Raw genomic sequence first — 17942 nt, 5'->3', positions numbered from 1 at the left:
AATTATCATTCTGGGGATTTTGAAAGCTCTTTTTGACGATGATGTAATGAAGTTGTCTATGGTGTCCATTCAGGCGCCCACACCCTGCTAATAAGCCTAATTTGTATCCGTAAGAAGTTTTAATTTTCACTGCATGGCCACAAGTGTGTTTCTGTACAAGCACTTTAATGTAATCTATATCAACAACACCGAGGTAAGCATTTCCACAACAAAGTTAAAACAATTTCATTTGCATGCTAAACAAATTTAATTATCGACCCATGCTGTTGCCCTGATGGAGTTAAGCATATTAGCCGAAATCTAAACAGACAAAATATAAAAGTGAGCGAAAACATCCGCCTAGCATTATGTATCATTCGCGGTGAGTTGTTACCGTTACATTCCATCTTAATTACGGCCATTTCCTCGTCTGTAAAATCCCTCTTTTTTCTAAATGTTCGACAAACAGTTTCATTCTAGTGTTTACTGGGGGCGTTCAGTTTGCCACCATTTCCACATTTCGCGTGACAACCCTCCTGTAGTTTAGATTCATGCAAATGACTCGTCCAGGTCATTCGAGTTTGGTCCACTTCGCGCAAATAATGACGGGAAGTTCGAGTGGGGCCACCTAAGTGCGAGTACAGGAAATTCACACATTTATCCTCATCTTCCGACACACGAGCTTTACAATCACAGCGGCACAAAACTCCATTTATAGCTTTATCGCATCCACTTACCACAGTTGGACTCGGACGAGGACCTCACCATCTGCTAGCACTGGTTCGGGTCGTTTGACAATCTTCACTGACTTGAGGCCGCCGAAACCATTTAGAATGACAGCTCTCATCTCCTTCACCGGCTTTTCTTCCTCATGTTTCTCCTCCGTTTTGGTTTCCTCTTCGGTTTTGGTTTCTCCTTCCACCTTAGTGTCGGCGTCCGTCATCGTTGCTGGCGTTGGAGGGTAAATGATTCCTCTCTCTCTTCCCCTCTCTTTCTCTTTCTCTCTATAGCTCGCAAGCCCAACAGGTGGTGGAGGAATGGACGGGGTGGTGGAGAGGAGGAGAAGGAGGCGACTGAATTGGTGGAGGATTGGGGTGGAGGACACGGGAGCTCCCTCCCCTCTGTGTTTCTCCCGAAGAAACTGTATATTCCATCTCAGGACATCGTAATCCACCGGAACTTGCTATATTCCCACGTCAACTTTAACTCGCTCGTCGTTTTCCAGGCGATGTCAGACACCACAGAGTTACTTACAGTCGTATTTTGCCGTCCATATGTCGGCCAAAGGAAGTCAAGCGAACAGGGTTTGGAAGGCTGTTGTGAGTCACGGAGCGCTTGCGTGCATATCCGCCCTGCGCACACTCTTACTTCATTCATGGATGTTTTGATCTACCTTTCATTCACCCGTGTCATTCACCACTTTTTGGTGTATAAGAATCTATACATTGCACCAACAGCAAGCTGATTATATTAATATTATGAAATTATGGAATGGAGTTTAGTATTAGGTTTGCGAATTTGCGCGCGTGTCAAAATGAGAGTATGCGTTTGTGTGTTTGTGTGTATGAGAGAGAGAGACACAGACAGAGAATAATGCATACTCGCTGCTTGATGATTTTGCTAATTCACCTTATTCTTTATCATTTACAAAAGTAAAGAAAATGCAAAGATGACAACTGTACGAATGGCGCACGATACAATCTTGAGATACCAGACATGGTTCGATAATCAGTGACAACTTGGAAAACCCTAGACTAATCGATGACAAGAGATCGAAATGCAATTCCACTTCATGTGAAGGCTCCAGACATCATTATTTGCTCAGTTTCGGAGAGCAAAATCGTTCGAAAAAGACAAAACCAGCCTTCCATATGTTTTACTTCTCTTCACGAGTCACTAAGCAGGAGATCTGGTCGGAATTGTACAGCGGAACTGGTAGACCACTAGAGACGCAGATGTGGAAGAGAAATAAAAGACTAAATAATGATTAGCAATAAACCTCCAATTACCCTATAAAGTTGATGTCTGAGTCTGACTCTTCCGCAGAGTTAGTGAGCATTGTAAATAACTGCTGTTTCTTATAGTTACACACAATCATAATACACACACACACACACACACACACACACACACACATATATATATATATATATATATATATATATATATATATATATATATATATATATATATATATATATATATATATATGAACGCAATCTATCCCGTAAGCAATTTTATTGAACACTGATGCCCATATGCCTTTCGTGCACTGTTTTAGTGGAAGCCACCTGTACTTGATGTTACACACACACACACACACACACACACACACACACACACACACACACACACACACACACATATATATATATATATATATATATATATATATATATATATATATATATATATATATATATATATATATATATATATTTATATATATATAGATAGATAGATAGATAGATATACACACACGCACACATATACTGTATACGATGTATACATACAGTATACTGTAGATGTGTGTGTGTGTGTAACATTAAGAGGTCTCATCTAATAGTGGGTGGATCCTGAGAAGAGAAAAGACAGAAAAGACAATGGTCACTGCAACATTTAAACTGCTCAGTCATGGATGAACATCCTGTGCAGGATACCTTCACAACAACGGCCGCTCCTTACACCCACACAGACGGCTCCTACACACATTGTAGCCTATACCATTCTGGATGGTTCTATTTTTCCAGTGTCTCTTTCACGCCATTTCTCCATACTTCTCTAGGTTTCCATTTCTCCCTCCGAATATTTTCGATCTTTATACTCTTCACCAACATTGCTGTATAAACAGTTCGTCTCTACAGTTTCTGATTCCATTTTGCACTCAATACCCGCAATATCCGCACTTCGCTTCTGTACACGCCCCATGTCCTCCTCATCTTTTGACCACACCCCGCTACCTTCCTTGCTTCGTCTGCAACGTGACTCACCCGTTTTTCCACTTACCAACGTTCAAAATATCTACTCCCAAACACCTATAACACTGGTTCTTAACATGGGGCCGTCAGCAATATCCAGGGGAGGTGCGAGCACTAGGGAAGAATTAAAAATTCTCTCATTATATTCGTTATTCTCTTAACAAGCGTGAGGAATTAATATTCAGAAGTTTATGAAAAAATGCAAAAGTATTGCCTTATAACGTTAGTTTCCTATAGTCTACTGCTCTGGTTTGACTCGTTGGGCTTACCGTGTTTTGTAATGATTTACCTCCCTCCCTATCCCTCGAAACCCCTTCTCTTTCTCTCTCTTTTTTTTTATTTTCCTTTAAATATGGGTGGGGATTTTATTCATAGATCTAAGGGGGGCGTGGAGGGAAGGACCAACTCTTAGAGGGGGCGTGGTAACGAAAAGGTTAAGAACCATTGACCTATAAGAACCTACCGCTATAATTCTCTCAGAACCTATAATAATATTCGCTGCTTCATCTTCCTTAATCCCGTTTACCCTCAAGACCTCACTCATGTTCGTATGTTAGCTAAACTCACTCCTCATGCAAACGCTGTCAAACTTTTTTGTTAGTCTCTGAAGTTACTCTTTACTATACCCAGTCAGTAATGTATTAGTTGCGAATATAAACCATTCGCCACTCCCTTTACGATCGATTTCCTTATCACACAACTTTACACAGACATCCACTCTGACTTTCTGCATCACTTCATCCGTGAAAATGTTAAACAAGTACACAAGTAAAAAATGCGCCTAAGTTTCTTCGGCGCAACCGAGTTTTTCTGTACATCGTATAATCAAGGCCACCGAAAATAGATCTATCTTTCGGTGGTCTCGATATAATGATGTATGAGCCGCGGCCCATGAAATTTTACCACGGCCCGGTGGTGGCATATCCTATATCGTTGCCAGAAGTACAATTATGGCTAACTTTAACCTTAAAATATAACTACTGAGGCTAGAGGTTTGCAATTTGGTATGTTTGATGATTGGAGGGTGAATGATCAACATATCAATTTGCAGCCCTCTAGCCTCAGAAGTTTTTAAAATCTGAGGACGGACAGCAAAAAGTGCCGGTGGACAGACAAACCCGGCAGAAAAGTTTTCTTTTACAGAAAACTAAAAGCCATAGGGACATATCACACCTTTGTCTTAGACCTATTTCGACATCAAACCGCTCTTTCTTCCATCTACAAATCCTAATGCAAACTACCCTTTATACCAAACATCCATCACAACATGAGTGGGTCCATGTATGGCACGTACTGTTATTTCCTTTTGCTTCCAAACTTATTACACATAACTATTTCATAACAAACACTTGATCGCCACGCCCTGTCCTTTGCCTAATGCGCAGTGCCGTTCACTAATAGACTTTCTGTCATATGTCTTACCTTTTCAGTCAAAACCTTACCACGCTCCTCCCCACGTATACCATGCGAAGTTTTCTCCATACAATTCCCTCTAGTCTCTTCTATCACTGTTACTCTTCTACAAAGGAACAACTATTTCCCTCACTCATTCACAATCCTTCCCTCATTTAGAGACACTTTACGTACCCTGTCAGTAGCTGAATTTTTTTTTTTCCGATGGTATATTTACATCTACAGCTTTAATAGCCAAAGTATCGCCTCCTTGCCGAAACCATAGACCTTGAATACAAGTATCCGAATAATTTTAGGAATGAAAATATTCTTCAAAGAACTCCAGAAACAAACGTTTCTTTATTGAATTTTCTGTTAAAAATGAACTTGAAATCACACATCCACAGTTCAACTAATTAAAAAATCTGGTTAACTCATTTTTTTTAGACATCCCAATACCAATGCAATGGGAGGTGTCTAGATGAGCGAGTACTTGCGAAGTCCAATATTGCCATTCCACCCAAGAACGGACGACGAAGAGCTTTTCAGTGAATTCGTTAACCTCATTTGAAGAAACGAATAGATGTCACAAAGAGAAGAAAAACCATTCTTCAAAGAAGTATCCAGGGCCAAAAGTGTTTTCCACTGTTTACATACACAGTGAAGAAAATTTAATGTGAATATAACGTGAAATTTAAGCTCTTGCTTGGAAAAATAACCCGGGTAAGTTATAACTTCGTAGGTCAACAGGACCATCGAGCAGCCAAGAAGCAGGTGTCTCCGTTTTGCAAAGTACACACAGCTGCTTAACAGTTTGTGTTTCTGAACAGAAGGTAACGTATGTAAGAAACTGACAATAAGAGTCCATATTTCATATTAAAAACGAGACGAAACGTGAGAGCTAAGAACAAAATCTGTGCATCGTCCGAATTGTGTGCTTTCGGAGATAGGCTGGGTGAGCATAAAAATTACTTGGAACGAGAGAGAGAGAGAGAGAGAGAGAGAGAGAGAGAGAGAGAGAGAGAGAGAGAATTTCCTGGAACGTTGCTATGACTGCAAAATCTCCTCGGAACTGGAGCAGGGAGGGTGGGACCGTTGGATGTGACGGTCGTTCTCAAGTAGATGACTGGTATTTTGGTCGTCACCTTTAATGTTACCCTCGCGACTGTCTCGCTATAATGGCAACATAGGCTTGGCGTCGCTTCGTCTAACCACACTTGAAATTAGACGCATCATATGCGGCAACACGCCGATGTTGCATTTTCCGAGGAGTGAAACAATATTTTTTATCCCACATATAACTCAAATTATGGTGCCAGGGTCTAAGAATTAGGACAAACTCACAGTAGCATGAGTATTAAAGTACAGTTATGCAACTGTCTAAAGATTTACATATCTTTGGAAAGTGAATATACAGAGAATGGAATGAAAAATAAAATTTAGGCCAAGGGCCTAGCACTGGGATCGATGAGATCATTCAGCCACGGAAAGGTTCTAAAGGTGTAACTGGAGGAAAACCTCCCAGTTGCATTATGAAGCAATTGTTAGGAGAGAATGGAAAGGTAGATGGAAGAGAGAGAATATGAACGGAGCTACAGTAAAAGGAATGAAAGGGATTGCAGCTAGGGACTGAAGGCACACTGCAAAGAACCTTAAATGATGCCGACAGTGCACCGCGTGAGATGCAGTGACGGCATTGCCCCCTACGGAGTCTATACAGAGAGTTTTCGAGAATCTCTACAGATCCTCGATAACTTTCCTTTAGCTTTGCTTTCTGAAAATGAATATTTGTATGGTTACATAACAGTGGGTAGCTTTCTCCAGTATAGGAAATATTAATACCCCTCTGTAACTTTGGATCACTCGTTCTGCCAGTTGATGGGATATTGGTCTTTCATCTGCGCTAAAGGGTGTAGCTATTTCAGACACATTGTCCCCAAGCTGACATTTTCTCTTACTAATCATTCCAGTTACGATTTAGCCATTCGTCACGAAATGTTATGCATAGTCTTAAGCTTTATTTCATGGTAATTCTCATCCACAGATTGCATTATTCCACTTAATTTCCTCTCTTGGGTAATGTTGAGGTAAAAATTAAATTACATATGACTTCTCGCTGCTTGCGACCAGCTGCTGCTCATGTTGGACTTAGTCTGTTGCAAGTTTCTGCTCTCTATGTCACGGGAACTTTTGCGCCAGCTTTGACTGGCTTTCTTTAGTAGTCATCGGTGCAAGTACTGGCTAGACTCAGAATTGTTTGGCTTCACAATTGGAGGGAGCACCAGTTCCTAAATTTAAATCTAAAACATCTGTGATCGACCAATTCAACGCTTTTACCGATAATGTTCAGTGTGGAATTAATTCACACTTTGGCGTGACATTAATACCATTCGTTAATAAAGGGTTTTGGATGATAAATTGTTACTGCCAAGTTTCATTTCCTGAAAAAAATTATAAATTAAAAAACAATACTATTTACATACTAAAAAAATTGACATTAAAGGAAACAGATTCCTGTTTGATTCAAACTTATAAATGGAATGTCACTTAAAATAAGAAACACTTAACACTCACAGACAACAATCTCATGACCCGTCCCTTTGGCAACTTCATTGCCAGTTACGAATATGACGTATCCCGTGAGCAAGCAATTGCTGATTCAAGTTTGTGTCCTGTTGACAGATAACGGCGATATTGTGAAAGCTGAAAATATATGCATATTTTTTTTTTATTAGATCTGATGTCAACGTAGGCTCAGAATGAATTACAATAAAGATGGTTACATTTGTCAAAGGACAAAATCGCAGAAGAACATTTTGATTTAATCTTTGAAGGTAAAAAATCGGAAAGAGCAACGTCGTCATAGTTGACTGTGGAGAGAGAGAGAGAGAGAGAGAGAGAGAGAGAGAGAGAGAGAGAGAGAGAGAGAGAGAGAGAGAGAGAGAGAGAGTGTTGAATCAGACAGAAACAAAATATATCGATGAACACGAAGACAGAACACGTTGGAAGAGAGAGAGAGAGAGAGTTCAATCAGACAGAAACAAAATATATTAATGAGCACGAAGAAAGAACACGTTGGAATAGAGAGAGAGAGAGATAGTAACTGCCCATAAAAAAATGGCAGTAAACGGAGCAACTCGAGAACCAAGTTGGAAATAACTTGGTCCCCGGCGTGAGGAATCTTGGGTTGGATCACACCCAGTCTAGTCTAGACCGTGGTATCGCATGACTCACAGATACAAATTTAATCAATATCCTTCTGCGTTAAGCCTCCTATCAAGGAAAACGGCCAAAAAATATATATAAGTAAATAAAAAAAAGTTTTTCTATCTTTGTGTGCTTTCCTTCTGTCTCTACAGATAGTTAAGTTACTTTCTAAAGTGGCTTACGTGCACGCTCAAACGAAAAGCAGGGCAATATTCTCAGTCAAATCTATTCTTTAACAGTTGATATGAGGATGAACACCGGGTGTAGAAAACGTCCTACTTTTTGAGCTACTAGGGCTATGAGGATATTAAACAACAAAATCAACCCTCAGCATCATTGACTTCATACAATTATACCCAAGGTCTAAAGATTCTTTAGACCTTACCTATGACTAATCGCAGGCTAAAGTTTACATGTGTATGCGCGCACGCGCCTCTGTGTGTCTGCGTATGACCGATGAAACAACATAAAGACGAAACGAAACATTTCGGTCGCATTGGTGTTCCTTCTACTTTTGAAACCAAGGTTCAATTTGGACCTTGGTTGAAATTATGAATAGCCGACTGGCTCAATGAATGCATGAAATTTGGGCCACATGAGTCGGCGCGGGCGATCAGCTGATTGTGAAGAATGATAACTGGGCTGCTTCAGTGACCATAAAATTTCCAAACATTCCCTGTGCTTTTTTCTTATCATTAATCTAAGTTACATCATATGGAAATATGAGATACTTGGCATCGCACATATAATGCAAATGTCCTTGACCTTCCCTCATGCTTCCCATAAGATACCTCAATAATCAGTCAACATGCTTAAAAGTTACAGATGCACAGATATTCGTGTATAAATATATGTAAAATAATGAGCCCAAGTATATATAAAATAACCAGTTACGATTAAGTTCCCCCACCCACCTTGCATCATGACCTAAACCCCGATGACGAAAAGATAAGCACAGATGTTCATCTATTTTGGCAAAATTTCTTACTGAGGTGTGGAGAGGGGGCCTTGAAACAGTTCGAACCTGAAGTTACTTTAGTTGTTTTAGATACTGGAAAGCAGAAAGGTTTTTTGAGTGCGTCGCATTTCTCAGATGACCATTACTCAAGAAGAGATTTCTTAATTGGCTCACCTTTACAACTAAGACAACACTGAAGTAGTAGAATATTGTATGGCTATTACAAATATATTTCTTAAAATTGATTAGCTGTGAAATGGAATGGAATACAAAATTTAGGCCAAAGGCCAAACGCTGGGATCTATGGGGCCATTCAGAGCTGAAAGGGAAACAGAGTACAAGGTCTTCCAGGTACAGCAGGAGGAAAACCTTGCAATTGCACTGTGAAACAACTGTTAAGAGAGAGTGGAAAGTAAGATGGAAGAAAGGGAATAAGAACGGAAGTGAAGTAATACGAATGAGAGGGGTTGCCGCTAGGGGCCGAAGGGACGTTGCCAAGAACCTTAAGTAATGCCTACAATGCACAACGTGAGGTGCATTAACGGCACCTTATTGGGAAGTTGAATAACGGTGAGTGGCTGTGCAGACTAGAAGAAATAGACATATTTTGCAAGCATAGTAAAATACAGGCGATAAACAAATTATGAGTTAACTATATTGCTTCCCTTTTGCTAATTTTTATACTCTTCCATCGATGTCAGATCATCTGAAGCATGTTTCCTTTATTTATTTGCAGATTGACCTCATGTCATTTTATGTGACGTCACTTGCAATTTCGAGTTTAGTCACTACTGTAGCTCGGTAATAAGAAGACACGTTAGGCAAAGCGCTGGTTTATAACGGTTACTCTAGTACTGTCAAGTGTTTGACCTTGGAGTACCATTAATTTCCTCTCGTCCGCTTAGAACACAGCAGCGACACTCATTAACACTGTGTTCTTATACTTTGTCATGCGCTTCTTCCATTAGTTCGGTAACATACAACGGGAATTCTCGGCAGTACATGGCTAGTGAATTTCGTTTTCCAATGTCATCGCTCGACCTTGATTTGTGTCATTTTCTTCCGTCCGCTTGATGATAGGCTACTCTAATAATGCTTGCCACAAGTACAACAGTAAAAGTCGTCAAAGTGTTGTAATATCATTGTTAACAACGCGGAGTAGGCTGCTTCACCTTAATAAACGGTGAGCAATAATTTCTCGACACAAATAATGAAAAAAACTTTTTTTCCCGGGTAACATCATGAAGTACTTTTTTTTTCCCGTCAACCGGGAACGACCACATGAGCGAGTTCAGTAAGTTTATGTTCTTGTCCTGTAACGCCGTCTCTTCCTACCACAACGAAAACTGAATAATTAATTTGTCTTTTCTCTCTCATTTGTTTAGCTTGCAGTGATGCAAATGCGTCATCCCTCTATCAGACCAAGTCTACGCCTCCATTTAAATCTGACAATAGTGAGAGGTTAATTGGCATACTTTAAAACTGTAGACTCTCTTCCTAGTAAAGAGGGAAAATACGCGTGTGAATATTGCAGGCTATCTTTTAGTCTGGTCCAGAGAGTGATAAAGATAGCTTAAGTAGTCTAAGTATATCGTTAACGTCGGCGGCACAAGTGTTTCTCAAATATGATGAGAAATTTAAAAATAAAGCACCATTCATTTTCCATTATTTCAACATTTCTTTAAATTCATCATCAAACATTTCGAAGACTTTAATAGTATGATTTTACTTTGAAAACCCCCAACAGGACTTCGTTTTCTTCTACAGTATTTGATTTGCATGATTTTCTTGGCTTCCTCCAGGTCTTCATTTCTCTGGCCTTCCTACTGCTTACCAGGTGAAGTTCCTCATCCCTTCTCATCACATCTGATGCTTTTGAGATCCGTCTATTTTCTACCACTGTACATCACATTTCTTCATTATGTTCTGACTATGACTCTTGACATTCCGTATTCGCAACCAAAAAATCCCCTTAATTTTCCTTGTCAGCGTTTATGTTTTCGTCGCACAGGCTAATGTTTACATCATATGTCTTCACTCTTCACCTAGTTTAGTTACCTCTCTTCATTTCATCCATATGCTAAAGCTACTCCTCTTCTTACTGCTGTCTCAGTTCTTACTTACAGTCAAAAGTATAACCTTGGTAACAGAAATGTTCTACTGTACTTCTCCATACGTCTAACCATCCGTCACATGATTCCTCACTCCTCTCTTTTCCCCAATGGCTCTTCTGATATATCTTGGGCATTGAAAACCTCTACTCCACCTATGTTTTGTAATCCTTAGCAACTTTTGACACCATCTGTTACAATCAGTGCATAACACTGCACTAAATTCACCGCCACACTTTTCCCGCAACAGTACATAACCACTTTCGTGGCAGCATTTTTCATGTACTTCTTTTCCAACCATCCTAATTTGTTTTGCTTAAGTTGAGTTTCAGTCCTCTTTCCCCATAGTGCTTCCACCACCTCTTCCTCAGATTCTACTGTAGCAATTCCCAGGAGTCTCACCTTCTACACCCCTTTGTAGTTTCCTACAATACCACAATAAACAAGAAAGGGGACAAGGCTAATTCCTGATGGATATCAACATTTACCTCTAATTCTTCTAATACACATGCGACTATCTTCACTGCAGACTTCATAATGGATTAACATCACTTACTTAACTAGTTATTCTGGGACTTTGCTCTCATAATGCCCATTGAATTGTTTTGATACAGTACTATCAAATGCCTTCTCAAATATTAAGCATAATGTACTGTAACAGCTACAATGACCTTCACACGTTTTGAAATGGTTGTCTCTACAAACCTTTAACTTCAAATGAAGAACAAATGAAGAAACCTAATCTCCATTGGCGAGAATCAAACCCATGCATAAACAATTAGGGCAAGGTTAACCTGGGCCACTCTCAAATTAAGATACAATTTGCAAGAACTGGAGCAAAGCCATTCTCACCATCACGGCATAGTTTCTGTCACCATAACCTTTATATTATGCTGATCTTCATTCTGCTCCTCCATTTTGTTTTACAGTAATCCCACCATGGGAGTTAAGGATTCATAGCGACAAGCACATCTCACAAGAATCAATAGCAAAGTTGAGCAGTCATTGTTACAAATACAAACAAATCAAGACAAATCTGTAGTTTCCTCATTATAAACCATAAAAAAAAGTTCTTGTTGTAGGCCTCTTTGGCATGAAACAAAGTGACAATTAATAAATTTTCTCCAAATTTTAAATCAATCTGTAGTTGAGCCCCAGTATTTGAGGGGGATGTGTACCACCATACCCCACAAATAGCTAAAATCTCGCGAATACTTAAAACCCCTCTTAAAAACTGTTAGAAATGCCTATTGTGATAGTTCAAAACACCAAAAAAACCTCTAAAAATGCTTCTACCTTAATATTTTAATAGTTTTATCACAAAAAGTGCATTTAGTAACAAAAATATGAAAATACAGTAATTTGTGAATATTTCTCTATGAAAAAATACCGCAATTAGGTGAATTTTTCGCGAATAATGTACAGTAGTATACAGTATATATGTTCCATCGAGAAATCCGTGGTTATTAATAGCACAGGGTTTTGGTGGCAATGAGAGATAGCCAATGGGGCAAGAAGTGGGCAGAGTCCGACCTGGTTTCCCCCTAGCGGATATCATGATGCTTCAGTTTTCTTGCAGCCCAGGTAACTGTTACAGCATAGGAAGGAGTTGTACGCCTCTGATCTGATAAGCGAAGTGTTACTCAACAGCCAGACATCCAGACTAAGAGACAATGTCTACATTGTGTCTTGGAAGAAGGGAAAGAACCTGTAATTGTCGGAGACAACAAAATTCACGTTAGCTACCAATCTTGTTCTGTTGCCAGTTCCACTCTCCCTTTGTAAGAGGGAGGAAGGGTCTTGCTTCTACTAAGGAATTTGTATTGTGCAGGAACAATCAAATATGACAAATAGAATGGGTGCACATTCACCTGTACCTAACCAGTTCCAGCAAATGACTGTTCAAATCTCTCAGCTGCCCGCCAGAAGAGGAAAAGAAGAGAAAGGAAGAATTTGGAAAGATGCAAGCTGTCCTGACAGGGGCACTGGATGAGCTACACACCTTGTTGAGCAGCCACCACCAGACCCAAGGAAAAAAGTGTCCAAGGACCTATGGGCAATGTCCTGCAGATAGAAGGATGTGAAGGTCGTTTGGTGAGACCTTCAGACCCTCATGAACAAAGTTCTTTTTGAAAGCGAGGGAAGGGCCACAGCCCTAACATCATAGGCTCCGGCATGCACTGTTTTGGCATCTGTATGTGAAGAGGTACTGCATGCTTGTTTAATCACTTCACGTAGCCAAAAGATGGTGTTCTTGGGACACTTCTTTCTTGTTCCATCCTGTGCTAACAAGTCTTTGACATTCAGGTCTGAGATGTAGTCCTTTTCAGATAGCTACGCAGTGCTCTGACAGGACATGAAAGTAATTCATCTGGGTAGCTACAAACAAAATCTCCATGGGAGGGGATTGAGAATGACTCGAACCTGTCATCGTGAACTGAGGGTTTTGAGTCTTAGCTACGAATTCCAGGACAAATTCGAAGGTTACAGACCTCCAAACCCCAAAGTGTTTAACATTAAAAGAGAATCCATGAAGTTCACCTACTCTCTTCGATGAAGCCAAGGCCAATAAAAGGACTGCTTTGAGGGTTAAATTTCTCTGATGAGCCCCATAAGGCTTCATATGGAGCAAGAGTGAGGCTGCTAAGTACCAGGGTCAAATCCCAATTAGGAGGCTTAAGATCTCTCAGGGAACAGGACTGTTCAAACCTTTTAAGAAGCATAGAGATTTCCCATGAGGCAGAAAGGTCTACACCTTTCAAACGCATAACTAATCCTAGGGCAGCTCTATAGCCGTTGATGACTGACACAGAGAGTAGCTTCTCCCTATGGAGGAATACGAGGAAGTCCACTACTTGTTGAATAGAAGTTCCAAGTGACAACACCAATCACAGTAGACGGGCCATTTTCCCTGGTATGTAGGTGTAGATGATCTTCTGAGATAGCCAGACATCCCTGCTGCTGCTCTGTGAGAAAGCCTTTCGCTTGCTGATGTGAGGTTGGCAAAGAAGGTTGTGCCAGGAGGAATCTCCCTCGGAGCTTCGGTTAGCAGAGCTAGAAGATCTAGGTACCACTCTGCATGTGGCCACAAGGGAGCCACTAGGGTCATCCTGGGGTTCTGAGAAGTCATTACACTCTCTTGATTACTTAACAGATCAGGCAAAAATGGGGAAAGGCATAAACATCCAGTTTGTCCCAAGTGTGTTGCAGGGCGTCTTCTGCCATGGCCCAGGGATCTGGAATGACCAAACAAAATACCTTTGTTTTCTGTTGTATCTAGTCGCAGAGGTCTACTGTTGGCCTTCCCACAGATGGAATAGCCTTTCTGCTACTTCCAGATGAAGTGACCACCTTGTTCCCAGCACTTGACCCCGATGACAGCTTATCTGCCAAAGCATTCCTCTTGCCTGGAATGTATCTGGCTGAGAGATGCAATGAGTGTCACCACCCACTGGCTTAATTGTACCTTCAATTTATGAAGTTGATGGGATACTAGCATGCTCAAACAACCTTATCTCCCAATATATTCCTGATGGCAGAACATCCCCTTGTACTTTATATATCATCAATGTAAGGCTGTTTACCTGATTTTCTAGTACTATCTCGTCTTTTGTCAAGTTTTCATGCATTCCAGTATGCTTATGGATAACTGGCTCTTGTGCTCCAGACTGTTTTGAGCAAAATGAGAAGCAATGAGGGCACATTGAAATTACTTTAACTATTTGCAAAAATAATGAGCATTGGAAATTGCCTGTCACCTGATAATCACCGTAATCCAAACAGGAAAAGAGAAAACTGTATCAAATAACAGATATCAGCATCACAAAAACCCTGCAATATAACAGAGAGCTGTTGGTGATTGGAGTGATGGATTAATTCTCTAGTAGGGGACTTGCTCTAAATCAGTATTCACAGTTGTTGACTCTGCCAAGGTTTTTATCAATGATCTGCTTGAAGCATAAATAAATTACTCAGGTCTTTTTGGGCAAAGGATAACAGCTCAAGAGAAATGAGTTCAAAGGTGAACTTGACTGCTGAAACTTTGCATGAATCAATTCCACATCACAGAAAATAAGACTCTATGAGAGAAGTTTTTGTAAAATGGGATTTTTTAAATCCTCAGATATTCTTCCTTGCAAAGGTAAAAGAAAAAAATTATTTTAAATTATTGTTTAATTAATAATGAATATACAAAATTAGAATGGATAAACACTTCAAGGAAGAAGTGTTTCTTTAGTGGACGGACTATTGTTACTATCTGCAACAACCATGATACTGGACGGAACTTTTTCTAAATTTGAACTATATTCACAATCAAATTTATAACAAAAATGGGTCCCTTCAACCTTTTCCTGATGTAGAGGCAAACATTTTATAAACATATACTGTATCATTTTTCCTGGATCATAAGACACACAAGTTGGAAAATGTTACCTATAATTAGCTTGATATTTTTCACAAAATTAATTTGGATTATTAGGCTACTGACTGCTGGACTATTAAGTCCAAGATTCTAATGCTATGGTGTAATCTATCTCCCTTTTGCAGAAAATTATCACATTTGGACCTACTGTCAAAAGCTTGTGGTTATTATACTAGAGATGTATAAATTCAACTTAGTTGGGGGTGCCTATCCTACCAAAACTGAAAATCCAAGGATAACTCTTAACCCTCTAAACTTTAAATACTGTTGTGACCTTGGAGCCCAAAAATATTCTGGGATACCTAATTTTGTACAATTTTACACCTATTCACATCAGACATAACTTGTACTTGCCACCATGCGGTGTTGTAAAGACAGTGTTTACATCCATCTCCCAGTGCATCAGCTGCAGCTTAGCACTGCATTCAAGAATGCAAAATGGTGTTGCTTTTGCTTTGTCACTTCCTAACACTCTACTACTGTAAATATATAGTATTTGTAAAGACAGTGTTTACATCCATCTCCCAGTGCATGCTTTGCATTCAAGAATGCAAAATGGTGTTGCTTTTGCTTTGTCACTTCCTAACACTCTACTACTGTAAACATATAGTACTGACTTTCCACTTGCATTATTACAGTAATTAACATTACCTAGTACTGACTTTCCACTTACATTATTACAGTAATTAACATTACCTAACACTTTATAGTAATAAAGAATATGGATTTGCAGTACGTTTTAAATGTTAAAAGTAGTACAGTATTCTGTGCAATCACAACCCATCATCCAAAGAGAATGCACAATAATGATATGTATCATATTTAATACAAATGAATGGTGAATGTATTCTAGTGACTGGGATCCTAAGTTGGCAAACTCCTCTACGACTTCACCTTCACATGACAAGTCGACTGGTTATTTCTTAAGGCTTTCTCAGAAAAAAAGTTTTACAATCCAGGAAGAACATTAATAAATGCTGACCTTTTACGAATTAACTCAAGTAAAACAGTGTCTGCAGAAACTCTATGATCTTTGTGTAAAAATTATAATGTATATATTGTAAATAAAGCTACATTAGGATTTTTCAACTAGCTAGGAGTAAAATCCTTAGTTACTACAATATATAACTGTACAAAAACCTTTGATTCACTTCACTGGCAGTACCAAGTAAGGTTCTGAATTCTCTGTGGCAATAATACTGAAGTAATTTTAATTCCCAAACTGCTCAATATACTGTAGTGTGCCCTTTTAAACAAACATCTTCTCTATGCTATTAATTACCATTTGCTAAATCCTAAGTAAAAAAATTAAAGCAAACATAGCAATAGCAAAACTTAGTCACTTCCTGTCACTAAAACTTGAGAGACAAACTGAAATCAAAACAACAGGATTTCAAAATATGCCAGTCACATGACAGATATAAACAGCAACTTACCAAAGGTACCTTTATACATATAAAACAGTAATGTGCCACTGAATACACTGCTATCCTATTCTATGGACCTAGGAGTGAGTCTACAAGAATAATAGCTACCCTTTCAAAGCTACAATGAGACTACACAATCCACAGTTATTTGCTTTCTGAATATCACTTCACTTAATAACATGAAAACATGAAGCCAAAATTCATGCTGAAATGACAAAACCAATTGTAGATGTGTTTCTGTGCATAAGTAGCATTTTGGAAAAAGCACAAAATTACTGCAGGTGTAAACAACTTTCAAGAAAGTTTGAGCAACGGAGAAAACTATGCAATAGCAAAGCATTGCATAAAATTTACTTCTTGATATAAGATACTTTCAAAAGTGTATTACTAACCATCCATCAGTGCAGACTCAGAAATCAGTTGTTTCAGATAACTCATAATGTGGAAGGAAAACAAAAAACAAAAGTACTGTTCTAACTTTAAAATGGTTAAATGCATTAAAATAACTACTTGCACTTCTGCTAATAATTAAACTATGGTGGCATTCTACTTCCCATAATTAAACAGTAAAATATAACTCCCAAATATTTTCTTTGCAATTATCCTATCTAATGAAACATCTGATCTAGTGTATCCTGAGATGCATTTTTTCTCAAATCTAACTATGCATAATGATGTTACATCAAAATAGGAAGCTAATATAAAAATATTGACAACATATCTAATTCTGGTAAATTGATGAGGCACTGTGTCAATATATACCTCTATGAAATTTACCAAAGTTTATACTATTTGGAATTAAACTTGAACAATGAATAAAAGTTTTTGATTTTGTTTAATGGTGAAAATATCTATACTGCGCAACACTTCCTACTACTTATTTTGTGCACAGAATTATAATAATAACCTCCATATAAAAATTCCCAAAACAAAAAATCTTGCCATAAGCAAAGAACTATGGGTGTGCCTTATTAAGCTGAAACAAAGTAAGGCGGAATCTAAATTAACACTTAATAACAACTGAGATTCATGAAATATTATCAAAGAAGCACTTGCTGGTCTCATGACTAGCAAAGATGTTGGAATGTCACAGAGAAATGAAATGGCCATATGCAAATTCCTGAATCTATCTTACCCTGCAATTTGAAAGCCAAGAAGTAAGATGTCATTTGAAGAAACCTAATTCAAGTACTTTCATGTTGACACATCATATTATTGTGATACTCTGAGAAGTCTCTCATTAACAGGAAACTTTTATAATGTCAACTTATAACAACTTATACTCTCTAATATATGGTAGGGCAATTTTATTCCCTGTACATTCTTTCAGTTGCCTGAACCATTTGTGTACTCCAGTTACCACAGCTTGTTACTGTGTAATACTTTAAACTTTTTTTTTTACAAGACATAAAAAATACTGTTTTATATAATGTCCATACTTTAAGAGCAAAAATATTTTCTTTAGTG

At 38.7% G+C, this 17942-nt stretch overlaps 1 protein-coding gene across 1 annotated transcript in view; it reads right to left on the bottom strand.

The window, feature by feature from the left end:
* LOC136849193 (synaptic vesicle membrane protein VAT-1 homolog-like) overlaps positions 1–2934 on the bottom strand; it is a 32494-nt gene extending 29560 nt beyond the window's left edge. Inside the window, exons 1-2 of the mRNA XM_067122325.1 lie at positions 2871–2934; positions 717–1440 (exon numbers count right to left, since the gene is read on the bottom strand). Of these exons, the coding sequence (XP_066978426.1) occupies positions 717–922 (206 nt within the window). The 5' untranslated portion in view covers positions 923–1440; positions 2871–2934. The remainder of the gene's footprint in view (positions 1–716; positions 1441–2870) is intronic.
* Positions 2935–17942: the final 15008 nt, after the last annotated feature.

This window comes from Macrobrachium rosenbergii, chromosome 20 (assembly GCF_040412425.1).
Source record: "Macrobrachium rosenbergii isolate ZJJX-2024 chromosome 20, ASM4041242v1, whole genome shotgun sequence".
NCBI classification, from domain to species: Eukaryota; Metazoa; Arthropoda; class Malacostraca; order Decapoda; family Palaemonidae; genus Macrobrachium; species Macrobrachium rosenbergii.
The sequence above is the reverse complement of the archived record's forward strand: the minus strand, read 5'-3'. Positions and strand labels throughout refer to the sequence as shown.